The 21,405-nt window shown below is 41.0% G+C and overlaps 1 protein-coding gene across 1 annotated transcript; it reads right to left on the reverse strand.

The window, feature by feature from the left end:
• Positions 1-16,154: 16,154 nt before the first annotated feature.
• On the reverse strand, positions 16,155-21,178 carry dmap1 (DNA methyltransferase 1 associated protein 1). Its single transcript, XM_017407056.3, has 10 exons — positions 20,742-21,178; positions 20,447-20,538; positions 19,939-20,134; positions 19,620-19,778; positions 19,348-19,515; positions 18,978-19,163; positions 18,603-18,674; positions 17,866-17,938; positions 17,189-17,538; positions 16,155-16,889 (listed from the first exon to the last, which is right to left on the reverse strand). The coding sequence occupies exons 1-10, from the start codon at positions 20,835-20,837 to the stop codon at positions 16,830-16,832; spliced, it is 1,452 nt and encodes a 483-aa protein (XP_017262545.1). The 5' UTR covers positions 20,838-21,178; the 3' UTR covers positions 16,155-16,829.
• Between the last annotated feature and the right edge of the window lie 227 nt (positions 21,179-21,405).

The following is a 21,405-nucleotide window of genomic DNA, read 5'->3' on the forward strand; positions in this document are numbered from 1 at the left end:
AGTGGGAAGTGAGACACACAGAGAGAGGCCATCGACCAGACAGCTACAAGATGGAGTGGAAGGGAACGTGTGAGAGATGAGCTGTCGAACATGTGACAATGTGTGTGCAAGTGTGTGTGAGTGTGTTCCCCAAAGCGGCCAATGAGCGTGAATGTGAGCATGAATACAGAGAGGTGCATTATGGTCTCAATCATTGATTGCTTCCTCCCAAGAGGGCTGCTGACTGACCCCCGCCACACACACAGACACACACACACCCACACACACACACATTACATTCCCAGAGCATCATTTTCAGGCGTCTCATATTGTTTGCTCAAACTCAACTTTGCCTCTTTAAGGTTGAACTAAAACACAAGAGGCTAAATATCTAAACAGAAAGCAACATCATGCAGCTGTTTTGATTCAGGAAGCAGTTTGAAATTATTGTAAATGAGCTTTCTTGGTATTTTAGAACTTTTTAAATTATTTTTATTGTTGTTAGGTACAGGATCTTATTTGCTAACAACCTCATTTTAAACACTTTTTTTTTGTGCCTCAGATGGTTTTAGTGATGGATAGTTCTGAATTTCAGCACTTTGACTCTTTTACAACAGAGACATATTGCAGATTTAAAATTTCTCTGCATTCTTCCAAAGTTTGTCATGATATTTTGTTGAAAAATTGCATTTAAAACTCCTAAACTGTTTGCTTATTTAGTATTTTCAGACCGAAGAATCAGCCCCTATGAGACGTTCTTTTTATATCCAGTCATCCAGACACAAGGTATTTGTTTGGTTATTTGTATTGCACAAAATTTATCTTATCTTATCTCCGCTTACTTGCTGGAAATTTGCTTGAAATGGAGTATGATGGGGAAAAAGTCATCCATTGTTGATTGATTAGACAGGAATTCCTATCTTTACATCGGATAAAGGAAATAAAGTTCAGTGCAGCACTTTCTGAAATTTGCTAAGCTAAAGAAAACTGAAAAAACTTGAAAAGTAACATTTCAGTGTTTTTGTAATGAAAGCCAAATTTGTCGCAGAAATGTTTCTGCTGTTGTGATGCTTTTTAAAGGCAGTTTTATTAAGCTATAATGCGCATTTGTTTTGCGAGGGATGGGATAAAATGATTTTTTTCTCTTGTGATGATTCTAAACTAGTCAGATAAAAATGACAAAGATGTGAAACGAGTGGATCAATAACAGGATGTTTAGGACTGAGGGTCATTCCAAGGCCAGGGATAGAGGGGAGATTAGTTGCTAGTTTTGGTCTTTTTCTTTAAACGAACAAAAGTACAGAGTGAGAGGATGATTCATGTTGGCAAAGAAAGGAACATACAAATTCCACACTGAAAGGACCAGATCAGTAGTTTGGAAACCTTCCTTGCAAGTAGATGATGGCGCTAACTCCTGCACCACTGTGCTGCTCACTTTTGAGGCTCTAAGCAGGACAGTGATGTGAAAAACCATGAAAAACTGTACAAAAATACATTTTCTGCTGCTCACTTCCAGTTTTTATGCAGCCAAAAGGCAAACAAAGCTGCGACCGCCTGTGTCTTCAACTCGCCACTTTCATTTACACACATATACACACAACGCTGCCCACCACCAAACATCACACCCTATTCCTTCACCCCCTCCCTTCTCCACCTCACCCATCCCGCCAGCCCGGGCCCTCGCTCCTCTCTCTCACAGCCACGAGGCTGACACTAATGTGACACTCTGGAAAATAATTACCAACAAACGCACTGCTGACTGCAAACAGCTCGCTCCCCTCAGTGGACTGTCACTAGTCATTAGTCTGAACCCTGAGAGAGGACAAGACCCACCGAGAGGGAGGGAGGGTGATGATGAGGAGCATACCATGTGTGTAAGAAGAGCATAAAGAGGAGGAAGAGAGATCTGGCAGGTGAGACAGAAATAATCTGCTTTGCAGGTGTAAAACATGTTAAACAGTGTTGTGAGGCTGCATGCTTGAGTGTTAGAGCTGGGTTTTAAAGACAGTCATCACTGGCCCCCTCTGGTGGTTTTCATAAAATCAACTGTGGCAACACCTGGGTCATTTTGAACCGATTTTATTTCTCAGTTTTAGCTCCCAGTGAAGGTAGTGCCCTTCTATTCATCCTAAATTTCATCACTTGTGCTGAGAAAATAAAAAACGCCATTTTGTTCTGTGTAAGCAAAGATGTTAAATAAAGATACGCATGAAAGCTGTTCAAGGTGGCAGCAATTCCAACACAATTATCTAAATGCCACAGGGTACATCAATTCTTTTAACACTAAACCCCCCTTTCTCTTATTTGGAGTTGCCTTAAGGGGCAGCAGAGCTGGAGAAAGATTAAAATTTTTAGAGCTCCCACATTGTCCAATATTAAAATGTCTCAGTACATCTGCCTGGCTATTTTGATTGGTAACTTAACCCCTGATCCTGTGTAGAAAAAAAAAAGACCCGTTCTCTTTGCAATTGTCAGCAGGATGGAGTCTAATTCTTGTATGATTCAGGCTAATGAGCTGGTAATAGGCCCTTTGTGTGTGTTTGTGTGGATGAGAAGGTTATTACAGTGAAGTGGAAAAAGGAGACGAGGGTGGAGGGGCTTCATTGTTCAGTAATTGGAGGGTACAGGGTTTAACTATGGCCAAGAAATGGCTTCTTTGCTTTAAAACACAACAGAGGTTTTCAATGAAACTGGGTTTTTGTATAAACGGGCCGAGCTGATTGCAATAAGAGTTCATTCTTCTCATTCACAAGCCAAGACAGTAGTGAGGAGTTGGAGACAGAGTGCAAGTGTGCCTGTCTGTGTGTCATTCAGCCAATGGCTTTATCCAGCCTTATCCTGAACCATGAAACCATAGTGCATGACACCCTTCTATGCTCTGCACAGATATGGCTATTCACTGTTAGCACAGAGATTTGACAAGCCAGACTGCGCTCACTCAACAGCCTAGGTCAAATGGATGACTGTCACAATTTTTTTTATCTTCTTGCCCCCATCCCCACTTTATTCCACTTTGTGCACCCTCCTTTTACTCCCCACTTGCTGCCAATCTGCCAACTTTGCCTGTTCAAATTGACAAATTCAGCCAGCTACAAAAGAATAAATGAAAGAGATAGAAGAGACCTCTGAAGGGGATAATTTTTGCAGAGGAGAAGCTCTGGTTGAGCGGGAGATAGGTTAACACATTTATCCACCATTTGCAATGCAAACAGCCAGATGTCAATGCTTTTCAAAACAATACAGTTCTGCCAAAAGTCAAAACTCTAATAAAATACATTTTCTTTTTCAATACATAGTTTTTCACTGAACCAGATAGTGGTTTGTTTATACACAGTCAGAAGGCATCATCTTGCATTCATTCCATTTTCCAAAGAACAAAGCAAAAGAAAATCTTAAATTAAGAGTAAATTTACTGTGTTTACCAGACTAAGATTAGACTGAGCTTCTGATCCAGTTATTCCCAGTCAAACTGAATAGGATCAACAATAATCTATTAGATCCTAAACATGTCATAAATGTACATTGGGCTTCAACAACAAGCCGTCTGTGTTTTTAGATCAGCTAACTGCAGAATATCAAAGACTACAGGGGATTGAAAAAGGAGATGTACCATAATTTGTAATTAATGTGACAACTGTTGGGAATAAATATTATGTACTATTTGAATTTACACTGATATAATGAAAAATATAAGTGTTTACCTATTTTGTATTTATTCTTTGTCAGTTCCTCTTTTGTGTGTAAGTTGATTATAAAAGAAATCTGTAAATTGTAAGACTCTTCAAATGGGCTCAACATCCGTGTCATACTGACTGTCTGATTCAAAAGTAATTTTACTCTATGCCATTATTTATGGTCAAGAGTTAAATTCTTTTAATGGGGATAAAATCTCTTGTCAAATTAAGGTTAAATTTCCTTTTAATGCTCTATTCAGATTTTTGTTTTCAACAGTACTACTGTACTTAATACTTACAGTATTACTGTAAGTAATTTAATGTAAAATAAATAGGCTGCATACAAACTTGGCAAATACAAAATTAAACTAAAATGTTGTGTAATAGGAGTACAGAGTTTTAAAAACCCTAAGAATGATACTTAAATTATTTTTTTGTTTTATTTAATTTTGGGGTACTTTTATTGTGTTTACACATATCAACCGGTGTGTTTTAATTATTTTTTAATTTAATGTCTCATTAAAATCCACTAGAAACTTGTCTCTTGTCTACATCTTCTCTGCTGTGGCGCGTCATGTTTTTGTGTGTATACCTCTAAGCTCCAAGACACCCTTTCATGCAGAGCATGGTTTTGTGTGTCAAAGTCCTAATCACCAAACAGTCCTCAGCCCTCCCCGCCACCCACACATATGGACACCCACATACACAATATTGGTGCTCAGTCGGAAAAAGGTCTCTCAGTCATGCTCTGAGAGTGGCCTCTGCTCAAATAGATCAATAGACGCTGGCACGTCCCTCCACCAACCAAGAGAAAACAATTAAAAGCCATCGATCCTGTGCCAGGCTCCTCCATGAATATGCATGTGTCCTTGACCTTCCCTTGTAGAGGCGAGGAGAGACAGACACACAAACTGTCAGGCAGGTATAGGAACTCTCCCTTTATTTCTCTCAGTGAGAACGTGAACATGATTGTGATGTATTTTCTGCAGGCTTGTGTTGGGTTTTTTTCGGTGAAACCTCTCACATCCAGCCTGAAACATGTTTCCTGAGCTCAGCGGGGGGACAAATTGTCTCCTAAAAGCTTGTGAAACCAGTTGAAAAGAGCAATCTGCGCCAGCTTTAGGCGTGTCAAAAACACAGATCAAGTGGTTCCAAAACAACTGTCCCCTGCAGCTCGCCTGCTGCACGCCTCTTTTCTAATTACAGATGTGTGACATGCAGATGGGGACGTCTCCGTGTTAGCACATCCCTGTGCCTGTCCTAACAAATGCCGGGGTCACAACAGCAGGAGCTACAGGGGACAGGCCTGCCCTGTCCCCCGTCACTGGGGATTAGCATTAGCATGCTAACAAGACCCCCAGGGGAGCGACACGCTAAGGGTCATGCTGACAACTGTCAACAGCCTGCTTTAATTAGCTGAGCATGGTCATCAAAGAGGCATATTAATTTTTTACCAACAACAGTTTCATCGTGAAATATAATTTGGGCTTCTGGCTGGTAGTAACTATAAAATATTTACACCTGAAAGAGTTTGAATTCAAAATTAAATATATATATATATATATGCTGCTTTTCTTGTATCTCCTCTAATCCATCATTCATCATCAATTCCCATTCCCTCCTGACCTGGCCTTCTTTGCGTTTGCTCTAATGTCGAACATCAGGAGTCAGCAACGTTAGCGTTGACATGTTGCACTGCCTGGCACCGAACCTGACAGTATCAAGTCGACGTTGTCATAGGCCCAGAGACAAGGTGAGAGGCAGAGTGTGTGAGAGGTAGAGTGTATTGTCAGTCAGACAGTGCATTATCCAGCTGTTCTGTGCCTGTCTACCTTTTCTTGTGGCAGCGTAATGGGAGTGTCACACACGAGCAGACAGTTGGAGTCTCGCTATTCAGCTGAGAGGCCACGTCCATGCACACCGCCTTCTAACTGACTGCCAGCGCTGCCGAGGCAGTCCTGTCTGCCCCACAATGACTGTCAGTGGCAAGGTGGGGGCTGGCTGGCGTGACTGTCAGCGACCGGTCACGAAGCATTTACCTGCTGACAGAATTGCAATTAGTCCGAGGAATGTTGTTACCGCAAGAAAGAAAATGAGAGGCAGAAGGGAGGTGGTGTGGGACAGGTATGGGAGGGGAAAGAGTGAGAGGTGAGTAGATAAAGAGGAGAGGAGGTGTGGTGGAAAGGCTGGGGAGAGATGTGGAGACAGCAGCGATGAGGGGTGAGAAGATAGAGGAAGGTATAGGAGGTCTTGCATGGTGCTTGAACTCTGAAGCGTTCTCTGTTACGTGTGCGGGAGCATCGGGAGAGTTTGTCTGGCTGTCAGTGGCCTCGGCCAACACACATTTATTTAGAGACACAATCCTAATGAGTCTTCCCAGTCATACCACTCCATTTCCTAAACGCCTGCTGCCAGTAACCTTCTACTATAACTGGTGTTTACTTTGCAAGACAGAGTGGAAAAACAAGAAAATGAGAGCAAAATAATGAGCATATGTCTATGTGGCTTCTTTTCATAACATGATAGTTTTATATTTTCAATTATCCATGTTTTTTTCTTTGTTTTTTTTTTTCCTGTAGAAATCAATAGTGTCCAGTCCAGTCCTTAGGAGTTGTGCGACAACGTGAACTAACTCATACAAAGCCAGAGTTGAGAAGCTTTCTTTCAAACCTTTGGGACTCATCATCATCCACAAATGACCTCTCCTTCTTTCTCTGCAATCTAGTGATGCTACCCTCTGTTCTTTCACTCCACATCTCTCTCCATTTCCTGCACTCTTTTGTGAGTGTGCTTTCTGCGTGATAAGAGAGCTGCAGAGGTTTCTTCCTTGGCCCCAAAAAGACAGACGGAGCGTGACCAAAACCATAGTCCCAAACCAAACACGGGTGGAAATTGGTCCATGGACCAGGATCAATAGTGAATTAGCCAGTACGCTGGTTTCTATGGAGGACTGCTCAGCTCTGATCTGATGATCCATAGTAAGAGGCCGCAAGTGGAGATTTGGAGATGAGTGCAGAGGCAGAGGAGACGTTTGGACTGAAAAGTGGCATTCACTATTCAGCTGTGACATAGTCACAGTGAAATATAACCTAAAGGAATTTATGTAGAGAGACAAAACAGCACCAAAGCAAGAACATGTGTTTGATCCCAAATGGCTAACAATGTATAATTATATTTTCTTGAAACTAAATGTTAGAAGCAAAAACAATCATTAAAAGATGAATCTAAATGGATACGAATTTCTATGAAGAAATGCCAATGCTCAGCAAAAATATTTAGGGAGGAGGAACAAGTAAATGTAATATTCAAATAATGGCAGAACCCAGTGTTTCCCAGCAGAACATTGCTCCAAGCATCACACTGCTCTGACCAATTTTGTCTTCCTCCCACAATGTACCATGTCTTCCTCAGCTAAGTAAACACACAATTCTGGTAATAAAGTTATGTAAAAAAAAAAAAAAAAAAACTGAAAATGAAAGAAACTTTCTTCCATTGGTTCAGTACTCTAAGTACTTTCAGCAGGGGGGCAACATGACCCAGCCTTTCCCCCCTTATTTCAGTCACCAGTTTTCCTTCCTTGGACCAAGTCAAGTCAAATTGACTTGCAGTGAGTCCTCCTGACCACTGTAGACAGGAAACATGCCACAAGTCCAGTCATTGGAAGATGTCATGACCAGTTTGTCAAGTCATCGTATCTTGGTCCTCATCAGAATCACTGAAATTATTAAACTTGTCTTGTTTATTTATTTTTTTGAACACATCAACACCAAGAACAAAAAGTTCTTACTACTTAGGATGTCAGTCATTTTGGTGACATTGTAATTCTAGTAAATGATTTTCACTTCATCTATCTGTGCTAATAAAGTTTTTGTTGATTGGTGTACTTAGAAACAAACATACCATTATGATGTCACCCACTGCTATATAAACTACCAATTTATAACCTCAAATTCAGTAAATAGCTACATTGTTTTGGAGTCAAATGGAGAAAAGTGGTTCTTTGAGTCTGAGTATCTACTTTGTTATTCAACTATTTTCATAATAATTTATTAATCAGGAGTAAGTAAGTCTAATAAAATAAAAAACAAACAAAAAAGTTTAAATGCAATAAAAGAAGCAACGATTTTGATCATATTGAATATTTTGACACATTTGAGTTCCTAATCACAGTCATAACTATATAATTAAATATTGCAGATGTTTAGATATTCTTTTTTCCAAATTATTTTAAATTATCTTAATTTTGATCATGATGGGTTAATTTGTTAGATTCAGCTTCCACTGAAACATGAACCTGTAAAAATCAACAACAAAACTTGAAGATGAGTCTTTACCCAGAAATTGTACATGTATTGTTGCTGTTCTTATTGTGGTGTGCTAATAAGTCAATTTAAGGTTAGGGTTATTGATAAAATATGAGACATTTTAATGAAAAAAAAAAAATCAGAGTGATAAACTTCTAGTACAGATGTTGCCTCTAGCAGTTTTCTGAGGCCATGAGTGTGTCAGGTTGTACTTACTTCCTGTCTGTGGTGCAGGTGTTGGTGCTCTAGTAAACTAACCCCACTGTTCATCACTGCCTGCCCTGATCCCAAAAGTGTGTGTGTGTTTGCGTGAGTATGTGTGTGTGTGCGTGTATGTGCATGTGTGTCTGTGTGGTGATTAATGAGCTGCAAGCCCTGATGGATTGTCCTGATCATAGAAGGGACACCATGTTGAGGAGACACAGACACACCAAGTGTTGATAGGCTGCTGCGAAGCACTCACACATGCAAAATATGTGAATGCACACACGCACAAACTCACACTAATCAACCTCTTGCACCTTCCAGAGGACAGGTGTCACACACTGGCTTTAAAGATTGCCAAAAGGAGCGAGTCTCCAGAAATACTAAAGTTGAATATAAGTTCTTAAATGTAAAACAAACCCCCAAAAGCACGATTCAGGTGTGTTACAGAGGAGGTAAAGTTGCAAAGAAAACAGAGATGATGCAAGAAGAACAGAGAGACTGAACATGAACATCAACTGCATGTTAAAATATCAAATATGCAACCAGGGGTGTGCAGACCCCTTTCCTCCTCTCATTGCTCTTCAAGGTGGTGCAATCAAAAGATGAAAGCTATCTGCAGGTAAAAGACTCTTCAACACAAAATCAAGTTGGGCTCTTCCTTTAGGCCTAGGCAGTGAATGCTTGAAACATCTTACCAGATCTTTTCTTCTTTGTCATAAATGTTTTTTTTTCTTTAGTGAAATGTGTTATTGTGACCTGGATCCACTTTGCAATGCTTGCCATTTGACTCAATTCTTAAGTTGATTTACATCAATAAACTAGACCATTTTTACATCCAATGAATTGCATTTGGAATTTCCTATTTTGCAACACAAACACATGCAAAAGTGTGGACGCTTACACACACATACACGTTCCCCCCCACCCCCAAAGCAGTCTGATAAGGTTGCTTATCAGAACAGAAAAGGGAGAGAGGAAGGTGAGGCGATGGGGTTGCTGTTTGATAATGGCTTTCACCAAATCCCTCTTCTGTCACAGATTAAAATGCCTGCTTGGAGAGCATTAGCAATCTTTCTTTTCATCTGTCTCCTCATTTTTTTCTCTCTGTCGGAGAGTGCCATCGGATTTCTGGGCCAATCTATTGTCACAGGCCTGCCACACATACAAGGAGAAGTCAACCTCAATCTGATAGGCCATTGTCTTATTCTTCCCATCGCTGATTCCTGCTCGAGGTATTGATCGCAAAGCTGCACCCCCTCCCTCACATCTCATCACATCTTTCTGAGTAAGGGAGGGAGTTTAATGTGTTTGTGTTTGTGTCAGTCAGTCTGATGGAAGATGCGGTCACTATCCCATTGGAAGAATCATTTCACAAGAAAGAAATGCCCAAATTAGAACTCCTTTTTTTATGTTTTTGTAATTCCAACACAGATCTACAGTATATTGTATGTGTGATGGGGGGTGGAACTGAGCAGAACTGAACCTCACTGACTCCCACCTATAATCTGGTCAGTCCAGGTATCAAGAGATCACAGAAAAAACCACTCAAAAACCGTGTCACTGCTTTCCCAGAAGACCCCCTCCACCTCCCGTTGCCTCCTCTCTACTCTTGCGCCTCCTCTGCCGTGCCTCACAGGCCCATCTGTCACCCCTCTATAATTATGAGGAGTGAGAGTAATGTGTTGCAGTATGAATAGGATTGTCGGCCTGATTGTGATGTATAGGCTTTCATTACCATGTCCAGGCCTGTGCCCTTCGCCATGTAGGAAATCCTATTTAGGCCCTAATTTGGGAGCCTCCCCGACCGTCCCGCCTGATAGCAATCACACACAGTAATTGTGTGCTGGGGCAACTGACAAGAGTAGAGGCAGACATGGAGAGAAAGAGAAAGAAAGAGGGATTAGAGGAGAAGGAAAAGGGGGAGGAGGTCCTGACAGTGATATATCTACATAGTTTGGTACATTATTCAAGTCATCCTCTACAGAATATGTATGTTTTCAGGTATATATCTGCTTATTGTAGTGAGGTTTATCAGCAGGAGAGCAGTTTAGTAAACCTGAAAGTGTTCATATGCAGGATTTGATGGGATTGTATAATGGACATTTCTCTCTCTCATTCCTTTTCAACAATGCTACGTGGCTAATTGGGAGGAGAGCTTGTGCTAACGCAATAATTATGATTTATGAGACAATCTCCAATGGATATCGTGCATTCTCCCCCTGATTCAATGACAACATGTAACCAGCCCTATAGCCATCAATATTTGTGCATTTTCTACGTCAGACTTGTTAACTTTTTTAATAATTCATTTGTCCCGTTAAAAATGGGAGCGACACTCTGCACCAACATTTATGCAGATCTGACTCCACTTATAGGCTCCAAGATAATGAATGTCTAATTGACTCATTTAAATAGTGTTTGCCTGCAGGAGGGCCTTTGCATTAAATGTTTGATTGCCCTCATATTAACTGCCATTAATCCCCTCTGCTCTTAATAAGGACTTTATGAGGCTTTCTTAAAACTTCTCATCTACCTCACTGTTGCATAATTAAGTAGAATATTCAAAAATATGGAAATGAAGAAGCTCGCAGGATTTGACTAATGGTCTTTGTGCTGCAGAATTCTAATTAAAGGCAAAACCTTTGTATTTTTTGCTCCTCACCGAGCCACGGCTCATTAGCTTGGGTCAATATGGGTCGATACAGTTAACTTCTCTGCCCAGCGTGAGCCCACTTTTCACATAACATTCGATGAAACTGATAACAGCTCCATGTAACTGTTGTGTTTGCTGACACGAGGTATATTCAGGCACTGCAGTGTTGCTTAAAGAAAGATGTACTGCACAGAGCGAACTTTTGACAGCCATTACAAACTGTCACTGTGCCAGAGCGGGTGAGAGACACAAACTTGTCTGTGTTTATAGCTTAACTGATCCTCTTATTCCTGCTACTCCTCCAGTCCCTCTGCTTTGCCCTAATCTCTCCGGTGGTTTTACTGGCCCGGGATGACAAATGGGAAGGAGAGGCCAGCCAAGCGTGGGCTGTGTGGAGAGGCTCAGGCCGGGGGTCTCACTAAGCCCCCCTCAGCTCCGCCTTGGATCATCTCTGACATGGCCTGTGTTAACCCCGAGGATGAAGACAAGACACACATCCTGTCACGAGCCCAGGTACAAGATGTGCAGGAACCACACATACATCGTCCAAGATGAACTTCTGATCACGACACAGCACCGGATTGATTTGTCTCACAGGCACCTTGAGCTGCTGCTGCACAAACACACACCCACAACCTCTCACACCTCTCAGCTCCTCCAACAATCCAGGGCAGGTTTGTGGATGTCATCTCAGTGCTGGTGTCACCAGATAAAACCCAGCCATGCAGCTCTATTTTAGTATACACACAGTCCAACTTAATAAGAGTATGAGCTAAATGACGGCAATGTAATGAGTGGGCTGTGTGGCTGTATTCAGAGCTGTGACACTGACAGCGCAGGAGAATGTAATGCGTCAAAGCCTCCTCTACACCCCCTACTCTCTTCTCGGGCTCGCTCCATGCTCCTCTGCGCCCCGCTGCCTTTCAGCCACGGGATCAGCTGCAGGCACTAATGAAACGTCAGTCAGGTAATTGAGGCTCTGGTGGTGGCGGACCAGCCAGGCAAAGTAGTCAGCCTGTGTGGGTGATGACACCAGAACGCCTAGCTGCTGCAGTATCTTACCAACCCCCTATGGAGCATCACAGGAACTGCTCCAGGACGCAGCGGGGTGGAAAACATTATGTTTATGCCAACAGACCCCCAATTTCCTCCTGGTTTGTGGAACAGGGATATCTGAGTGATGAGAACTAACTGGTGAGTTGAGTCATCAACTTGACCAGAGATTGTTAACCAGAACAGTGAAAGCTGCTGTTGGTGAGGGGGATGTTCTACTGGCAGCATTATTGGAGGAGTCATAGGTTAAAATCCTTTGTTATTGCACCCCAGAGTGATGTTCCCATCCCTGCCATCCGCTGACCTGCTCAACAGCCCCAGTGAGTTATGGGTAATGTTTAATTCCCTCACTGTGACAGCTGTGGATCCACATGGTAAATTGGATTTTTTTTCCCCCTCCCTCCTGTTAGAATTGTACTTGTGCAGTTAAAGAGAGAAAGAGACATTCATTGTGCCGCTTTGGCAAAGTAACTCTGTCACATATTGTTCAAAGATTCTCAATCTCTCGCTGACAAATCAAATCAAACTGGTTTGTCTCCGAGCACCAAAAGCAGAACAGAGTGGAGATCGACCTTTCCAACCTGGCTTTGTTTAGAGTCAGCATGCAATCACAGCACTGCCCTCAACCCTGATGCATCTTCATGATGCATCTTCATTACATGCAACAGAAACTTCATTCAGTAATTTGTTTGCACCTTTATTTACCCAAGAAAAACAAAATAAGTACTTCATGATGTCTTCACATTAGAATATTTGGATTTGGATTTAAAATACGGTTCTTAGGATTGTTTTAGATTTTGTTTTTTGGGCTTTCTTGATTATTAGGTTCTGTTTTTTTTTTTCCTGTTTTATTTTGTTGACCTGTTTTTGTTTTCTTTTGTCAGTTTTGTTTTCCTGCTTCTTTGTCACCTGTTAAGTTGACTGTGGTGACCCTTGAAAAGGGAACAGCCGAAAGAACATAAAGATCTCTCCAACATTGGTGTTACCATTTAACTGGAACAAAAAGTGAACTCAACTTCCACTGCATTTCCACCGGTAAGTCCGATTTGTCCTTCTCAAATCAGTCGTCTAACTCTCCTGATCAGCTAGGACAACATGAAAGGCAGATGTTTCAAAGAGAAACACAGTTCTGGGGAAAGAGAAGTCTAGATTTAGTCACCCTGGCCTCTCTACTCCACTTCTCTCCTGCCTCCCTGGGCTTGAATGTGGAGAGTGGACAGTGGGGTTAATGCCTAGCTGTAAGCACTGCTTAGCACTAGTGATGAGGTTTGTGCTGGAGCAGGCCATCCCCCACCAGCAAAAGAAGAAAAAAAAATCCAGTGGAAATGACATCTACTGTCCAGCCCTGTGGGCACTTTATTTTCCCACCCCCCTCTTCCTCTTTGTTGCGGCTCAGTGTCCCAGAGGGCACAGGTGGATTTGATGTGGAACGATGATTAAAAGTTTTCTCCCTCAAGGTGACCTACATACATATGAAGGTGAAAGTCAAAGAGACGTGAAGATGAGAGAGGGGCACGAGGGCCAAAGTGTATTTTGGACATTTTTATGACACATATACAGTAAGTGCCAAACGCTAGAGGAAATCCTCCCACGGTAATGTACAATTCCTGTATTTTTACCTTCTAGTAATCAGTGATTGCATGTGACATAATGGGTATAAAGCACTTTTCCCTAGAAGAATCTAATCATTGACCCATCAGCGGTTACCTCAAGGCGTGATGTATTTCAGCAGCGTTCTATCATATCTACTATTACCTGCCTCTGCCCACTTTATGTCCCTCACTTCACATCTTTTCTTTTAACTGTGTTTTCAATCACCACCGCCGGTTTACCCGGCTGGTGCAGCAGAGCGAACCCCCNCCTCCCCTCGACAGTGACGTATGCCTGCAATTAGCCTGGCTACAGTTCAATTATGATAAAAAGCCAGCACACCTCTTAGGCCGTGATTAAAGCCTCAGACGGGCCTTGATAAAGAGAGCCCATCTCAGCCACATTATAAGACACTCTCCCGTAGCGTTCTGCCTCATGCTTTTCACATCATTGTAGCAGAACTGTAGCCTGGATGGAGTTCATTGCAGAAGGAGCCAAACTGGGTCTACTGGGAGGTTTTATCATTCACACTTGGGTGATGATACCTCCCTGTTTTCTACTTGCACTAGTATTTATTAATAACCTCCACATTCTCGATGTCTGTCTTATAAGAGATCTGCCATATAACTTAAGATGGCTTTAGACACTGAGAGGTAGAGTACAGAGAAGCCCCAGTTTTGATAAATGTATGAGCAGTGATGAAAAGAAGATATCAGAGGAGGGTGAAAGGCGAGGGGAGGGGGCATTAATCCAACACCGGGATGCTGAAGAGGAGGAGAGAGAATGAAAGACAGAGAAGAAGGGCAGAGAGAGGGAGAGAGAGGGGAGGAGGAGGAGGCAAAAGAAAGATAGCCTTTCGGCTGTGTTCTGTCAAGGGAGAAATTACACATTTACGGAGGTTTTTTCAGGCAACGACCGCTTCCATAGATCAAACCACTGGATTTATGAGCCAATTTTCAACATGAAATATAGACACAGAGAATCCATTTTAGCCATGTTTACTTGCCTTCTCTCACTCTTTCTCTCTCTGTCTCAATCAAAGGGCCAGCAGAGTGTTGATGGGCTTACTGCTGTAACCTCAGCGCTCATCGGAGCTGTGAATAAAAATCAGATTGATTGCACTGATTGGATTATGCAACTTTCAGTGGTACTGAGTGCTTTGCCTATGAAAGTTGAGAAAAGGTTCTAATATTAAAAAGAAAAACATAATAATTTGCTTTTCATCGTATTTTGTTGACTTTCTTCAGGTAAATCACCTAAATAAAACCATTCCTTTGTAGTCAAAAATGGCCGTCACACATAAACCAACAGACCTAACAACAAATGCTAAACAAGCAAAAAATGAACTGAAAAAAAAACCCAACATTTATATAATAGCTTTTTGTACTGTTTTAGAAAGGAAAAAAAGTTCAGCCTTTAATAATTACCAAGAGGTCATGTTTTAATCGTCTTGCTCAATATATGTAAAACTGAGTGAGTTGTAGCCATTTTTGTGTTTAAGATGATTTGCTGTGACGGCCATCTTAAATCAAATTAACTCCAAATGAAGTTAATCAGCTGTAGATGTACATCCAATAATTACTTTGAGTTTCATTAAAATCAGTCCACGTGTTCATGAGATATTTTGCTGACAGACAAACACACAAATGTAATTACATGATCGCCCCCACATTTCATGCTGGCAGTTGATAAAATAATTGTTGATAGCATATTTTGTCAAACTTGGTAAAGAAAAAAGTAGTCTTAAATAGATAAAAACAATTAGTTGAGGTTTTATTATTATGCTCTTGTTTAACGTGCTTAATATTAATCGTTGTGTACTTTAACCAAGGAATGTCTGCGTCACAAACCTACGATGATTTTTGGGTCAGAAGCTGAAAAGTTTAGAAACACTGATCTAAAGCCTTTTGTACAAATGTCAGAAAGGTAGTAAATGTTAAAAGAAATAGGGAATCTTTAAGAAATAGAAGCTTTCAGTACAAAAAAGTGACAAAATCCAAGCAAAAACTGAAACTTATATGGCTACAAAAGTTTACAAACTAAAATTCAACTTACTGTATTGTTAAACAGTAAAATAACTTTAGGTAATTTTGCTCCATACATTCGAGAAATTTGGGATACTAGCTCATATTTAACTAACTTTACTGTGAAAAGTGACAAAAACAACTGACCAGACTTTGCCAGAGAATACACTGTTAATAATCCCTTGATTCTTAAGATAAAAAAATAAGATGTCACGTCTTTCACCTAAATTTACCTTTTAAGTCCAACTTGACCTGATGTCTTATATTTGTCTATCTGTTTGCTGATCAATTTATGTGTACAGCTGTAAAAATAAGTACTATCCTCCACACTTAGCATGCCCACATCAGAGCTCCTCTCTTCAGGCAAACATATCCAAAATTTGCATAGAAATTAATGTCTAAGGAGGCTAAACACCATAATTGACAAGCAATTAGCAATATTATGAGGGGGAAACCTAATGAAGTTTCAGTGGCAGTGCTTAATTATCATATTAATGAAGTCATTAGTTGTCACTTAACTTAGATGGCAGGTAAGGTAAGAATGTCAGGATCTAACAATTTCCTGAACAAATGTGTATTCAGCACCTATTACCCCGAAGTCGAGACCCTCTTGAATAGAGCGGCAGAGGACTTAGATGTTAAAAAGAGTAGGGCACAAACATGATCTATGTGTAGTTAGCAAAAAAATAAACACTCTTGATATTTATTGAATTGTTAACTGAAGCATCTTCAAGCTCACCTGAGGAGAGAATAAACACAAATCGACCTCTGTAGTCCCAACATACAGAATGGAAAGATGGAAGTGGCCTCCATGAGAGAACAAAATGCACTCCAGGTCGAGAGAGACCCGGTACTACAGGCTAACACGAAAACACATTTCTAGTAAACACTATGGGATGATTAGGCTACAAAAAAACCATCAGATGGCTCAAATGAGCATAGCGGCTCCAGGTCCTCCCACTCCCTGACTCTGTTCTTTCATTCCAATTCATTTCAATTACCCAGTCGTTCCCGCCTTCTTCACCCTGTCCCGATTAGCTCAGCCTGGCAATTTACAGTTGCTCTTGCCTCATCTATGGCCAACCGGTTGGTGGAGGCAGGGAGACGAGCCGTAATGGAATGAAATGTCACTCAGTCATTGCCTTTGTCACAGCCAGATGGGGAGGGTTTGGAGAGGTCTCGTTAGTAGGAGAGAAGTTGTGTGTCAGTGGTGCATCTGCAATAATGTGGTGGCCGGCTCAGTTGTGTCTGTCTTGTCCAGCCATAATCCTCATGGGCACGCCACTGTCATCAGAATAAGTAACACAGTCATTTGTCCTCCAGAGTGCACCGGCTGCAGCTCTCATCAAGGCTTCTTCACCTTTTTCACCGAAGATGAGCTGGAAGCTGATTCTCTCCGTTTGCGCTGCAAATGGAAGACACAGAAGAGTCATGTTGCAGTGTGTCAGCGTTCACCTCGTCCTGCGAAGGACTAACCATTTGTCGAGGGCTTATATATTGTGTAATCAGATTGCATCAATTCTAAATGGGTGAAATTTATATAATTTGACGACAACAATTGCAGTCTTTCAATTGTTTTTTTTAATCGTTCTCCTGCTTTTAACCAGTTTGGAAGTCATCAGAATCTAGGCCTCGTATCCATGAGGCCTAGATTCCTCACTGCCTTCCCGTATCACATAAAGCATCTTAGCAGTGTACACTGACCGAGTTGGGGGTAAGAGGTGCTCCTACAACATCGATGATCTGCTCCTTGGGTTCCACCTTGATATCATCTGCACTGGGCCAGGACTGAGCTTCAGCTCCGGGGACAGATGACGTACTGTTTATGGCACCGATCTCCCCACTCTGTGGGACGCTAGCTGGGCCTCCGCCTGTGGTGCCTCCGCAACTGACCCCGCTGCCAGCTTTCAGCAGGGCTTCATAGCGGTGACGCAGCATCTGTTGTTCGTATTCACAATTGCTGTGGGCCTGCTTGAGCTCGTACAGCAACACCAGGTCACTACGGAGTTCATTGAACATCTGTACGATCTCCTCTGTAGGCATGGGGTTAAGATCTATATTCAAAGAAAGATGTAAGGTAAAGATGAACAGAAGATCAGTTTGTGGATTTTATTTGAAAACACATTTACAACTGGGAGGATGTCTTCAGCTGTTTATTGCAGGAAAAAAAAGCATCACGTGTTAAAAAGCACTCTTACATGTTCTACTATTCTTCTATTTTTTCCCCCAAATGCCTAAATATTTCTCTGAGTTTCTTTTTCTAAAGTTTTTAAAAATGTTGTTTTTTTCTGCTGTACTAAAATCAATGTTTGGTGCAGAGGGGTGTTGAAAATGTAAAACTCTGCAATGTTAGTAATTTACTAATGTTTATTCATACTCACCCACTCCTTGCTCCACCAGGATCTGCTCAATGGCCTTGATCTTTTTCTGGCCAACTGAGCTTGGCAGTTTCATCTGAATAACACACAAACACACAGAGAAACACACACACACACACACCAAGACAGGGCTGTGATTTAAGGTACTAGAAATATTAGGATAAACAGCTCCACCTCAGGGCTTTTAATTCGTATGAAATGCACTTCAGTGGGCCAGATCAAAACGTCTTTATCCACTGAACTCTATCTGACTGATTAGCTACAGGGGCTCTCTACTTCCTTAGCTGTGCTAATGCATTTTCCATAGAGAGCAGCAGCTCCTCATCAGTCTTCAAGATGAATAAGGGTCATCTTGCTGGTTTTACAGATATTAGCTCTTCAGGAACATATTTAATCATTGCAGTAATAATAAGAGATAGGTACCTAAAGTCAAACTCCAGTTACTCACATACATCACCTCTAGCATGAAGCTATAATTCTTCTGATGTTCATACTGGGACAAACAAAAATTAGTCGATCTTTCACAACATTTGAGCTTTTATAGGAATAAAGTCCACAGCACGGAGCGCCTGTATCTGATAAAAAAAAAACCCTACAGAAAAATCCCTGACCAGTTCAATTTCATCTTTTCTTTTTGGCTCGTAAAAATGTTTTAATATAAAACCGAGACGAGGTTTAAGGTCGACATTGTGACTTTGTTTTGTATCCGTAGTACACCTGCAAGAACTCCTCACACTCACCCTCTGACTGCGCAGTGTGACGCCCGCTGATTTGAAATCTGGGAACTTGATGCCAGCCGTCTCAGGAACAGCCTGGAGAAGAAGTAACCCGTTAGACAGGAAACATTTTTTTTTTTATTTTGAACTTGAATGGACATGGAAAATATCACATAAAGATCTTGAGATGAATCTTGCTTTCATCTGACATTTTATACATTTAAACACAGACTTAAACACAAAAAATATTTGATGATAAACTAAAATTTAAACTGAAACATGAATGTTAAACTTACTTTTTAACTAATGCTTTTTATATATTTTTAATTATTAGCAATTTAGCTTTTTAAAACAAACAAACATCAACTTTGCTCCCTTTTGTGTAACTGCATCACGCACCGGTTTTTCTGTCTCTCTCTTTTGAGGAAGTTTCTTCTTGGAAACCCTCTTTTCAGCTCGCCTTAACTCTGTGGTTGTGTCAGCCGCTTTTATGAGTTTCTGCAGATCCTGGGCTTTCTTCTCACGTTCTTTCTTCCTGTTCTCGATCTTCCTTAGCTCCTGGATAAGATACTCCTCTTCTGCCACCTGCAGGGAAAACAAGGAAGGTGCATTTTTTTATATTTCGAGAAAACATTCAAAAGAGTCATCAACATTGTCTACATTGACAATTAGAGTAATAATTGGCTTTTGGTTGATATTACTTTTCTGGTTTTTGCTATATTTAAATTATGAACAGTTGCATCACACATCCAATTTGAAAGTTACTAACTTGCTCAGGCGTGCGATTAAAGAGCTTCTCCAGTTGCTCTTTGCGGCGCCTTTCATGGCCGGCATCAAAGATGTAGAGCTTGGGCTCCGTCCCAGATGCTGCACGGATCTTGGTCAGCTTACCACAAATACTATAGTATCGTTCTTTCAGGTCTTCTATTGAGCGTTTCTAAACATTTTCAATGCAATGAAGGAAAATTAATACAAGTACACACCTTAGCTTTGGGATTATTTCCTGTAACAGTGCAGGAGGGAAAGGGAATAAGTCATTACCCTGAACTGCTGGTAGTCATAGCGATCATGCACAACTACGAAACGAAGGTCAAAGCGTTTGCACAGGTCAAACAGGTGGTCTGTCTCTGCTTTAGTCCAGCCGTCGTCATGGAGATGCATTTGATACTCTTGCTCAGAGTACACCGGTACTTGCACTGTCTAAACAGGCAAACAAGAAAACAGAGAGAACAAAGAGCAAAACACATGTGAGGCAATTTGAAAAGTAAGACATAAAACTGGATGGGTTGTTGCAAGTAAATGCATCCATCCACATATCCTTTATATTTGTACTGCATGACTGAAAAAGAGTCAAACTTACCTTGTTAAAACGAGCAAAAGGGTAGTCCTTGCCCTCCTCTGCCATCCGTCTCCAGTGATGGAATATGGCTCCATCCTTGCGAGCTGGATTTGTGAAAGGCATCCACTTCCAGGGGCGAACCTTTTTACATCCAAGCTTGGCTTTGACGGTCCTATAACCTTGAGTTGTATCACTGGGCAGCAGAGGAGGTGCATCTCTGTGGATGAACAAGCAAAAAGGAAAAAAATGTACCAACATTTCTGAAACGAGCTAAATGTAGGCGGTCTCATCTTCCCGGTATAGTTGGGTATTCCATCAAAGAAAATAAACGTGATTATTGAATGCATGAGAAAATTGGTGGATGTGAGCAACAACATAACAATCCTTCAAACGACTTTGAAGACATTTTACCAGAAAAGTTTAGAAAGAAAATACAGTGTTATAGGTAAATCATTGCTAAAATCGTTATTTGTGCTTCTACAACAGACCTATTTGTAATAAATAAATCATAAATTAATGAATAACACACTTCTTATCTGAATACAGCAGCGCGTAAACCTCTCTGTGCATTCCTTCTGGTCTCTTGAAGGTCAGCGTCTCTGTTGCCTTCTTGCTTTTTTTCTGCAGCAATTGACATAAAAATGTTACTTTTAACAGAACATTAAGGTTAAAACCAAAAAGCATGCAAAACATCATTCAATATTAACTTGGGCTATTGTTTTCCATTACAAATGCCAGTACAGACTTGTTATAAATCCCCAAACTACATTAATATCAATGGGTAAAAAGAATTAAATTGAACACGACAATGAAATGTTTCTTACTTTATCAGAGTTGATGAGGTCTTTCTTGCTGATGGGACCATCGTTTTCCCCTCCACCCAGCTCCAAAATATCCCGAACATCAGCACCAGTAGTCATTGTTATGTTATATTTAGTATGCTGCCAATAAACACCCTTCACAATCTGTCAAATGTGGACACCTTTCATTATTTACGTGCGCTCATTCATTCCGTTCACGTCTAAACGCGTGCTATGCTAGCTAAAAGGCTAACAATACCGTATAATTTCTCAAGCTACTTTTTCTTTAAAGACCGACACACATACAATCGAGAATATTTCTGTATATATTTTTAGATAATAATACCACCATGAAAAACGTCTAAACTGCGCAGTTGATAACGAATACGATGTGTTGCTAGAGGTTCGATGGTTGTTAGCTAAAACGGACACCACTTCCGCCCCAGCTCACTGACCCAAACAACGACAGTCGCCCCCTTGTGGTGTGGCGAAGTTATGTCTCAGAAATTCTTTTTTTTCTTTTTAAATTTTTTATTTTGTTTTATTTTATTACTAGTGCAATGCAACTGAGCGTCTGTTGCTAAAAACATGTAGCTGTAGAAGAGAGTCACATACTTGCATCATTAAAATTGAGGTCAAAAAGAAAAAGTTACTCTTTGTTTTTCTCTCTCCAACAAACAACACAGGG

The sequence above is a fragment of the Kryptolebias marmoratus genome, linkage group LG24 (genome assembly GCF_001649575.2).
Source record: "Kryptolebias marmoratus isolate JLee-2015 linkage group LG24, ASM164957v2, whole genome shotgun sequence".
Lineage (NCBI taxonomy): Eukaryota > Metazoa > Chordata > Actinopteri > Cyprinodontiformes > Rivulidae > Kryptolebias > Kryptolebias marmoratus.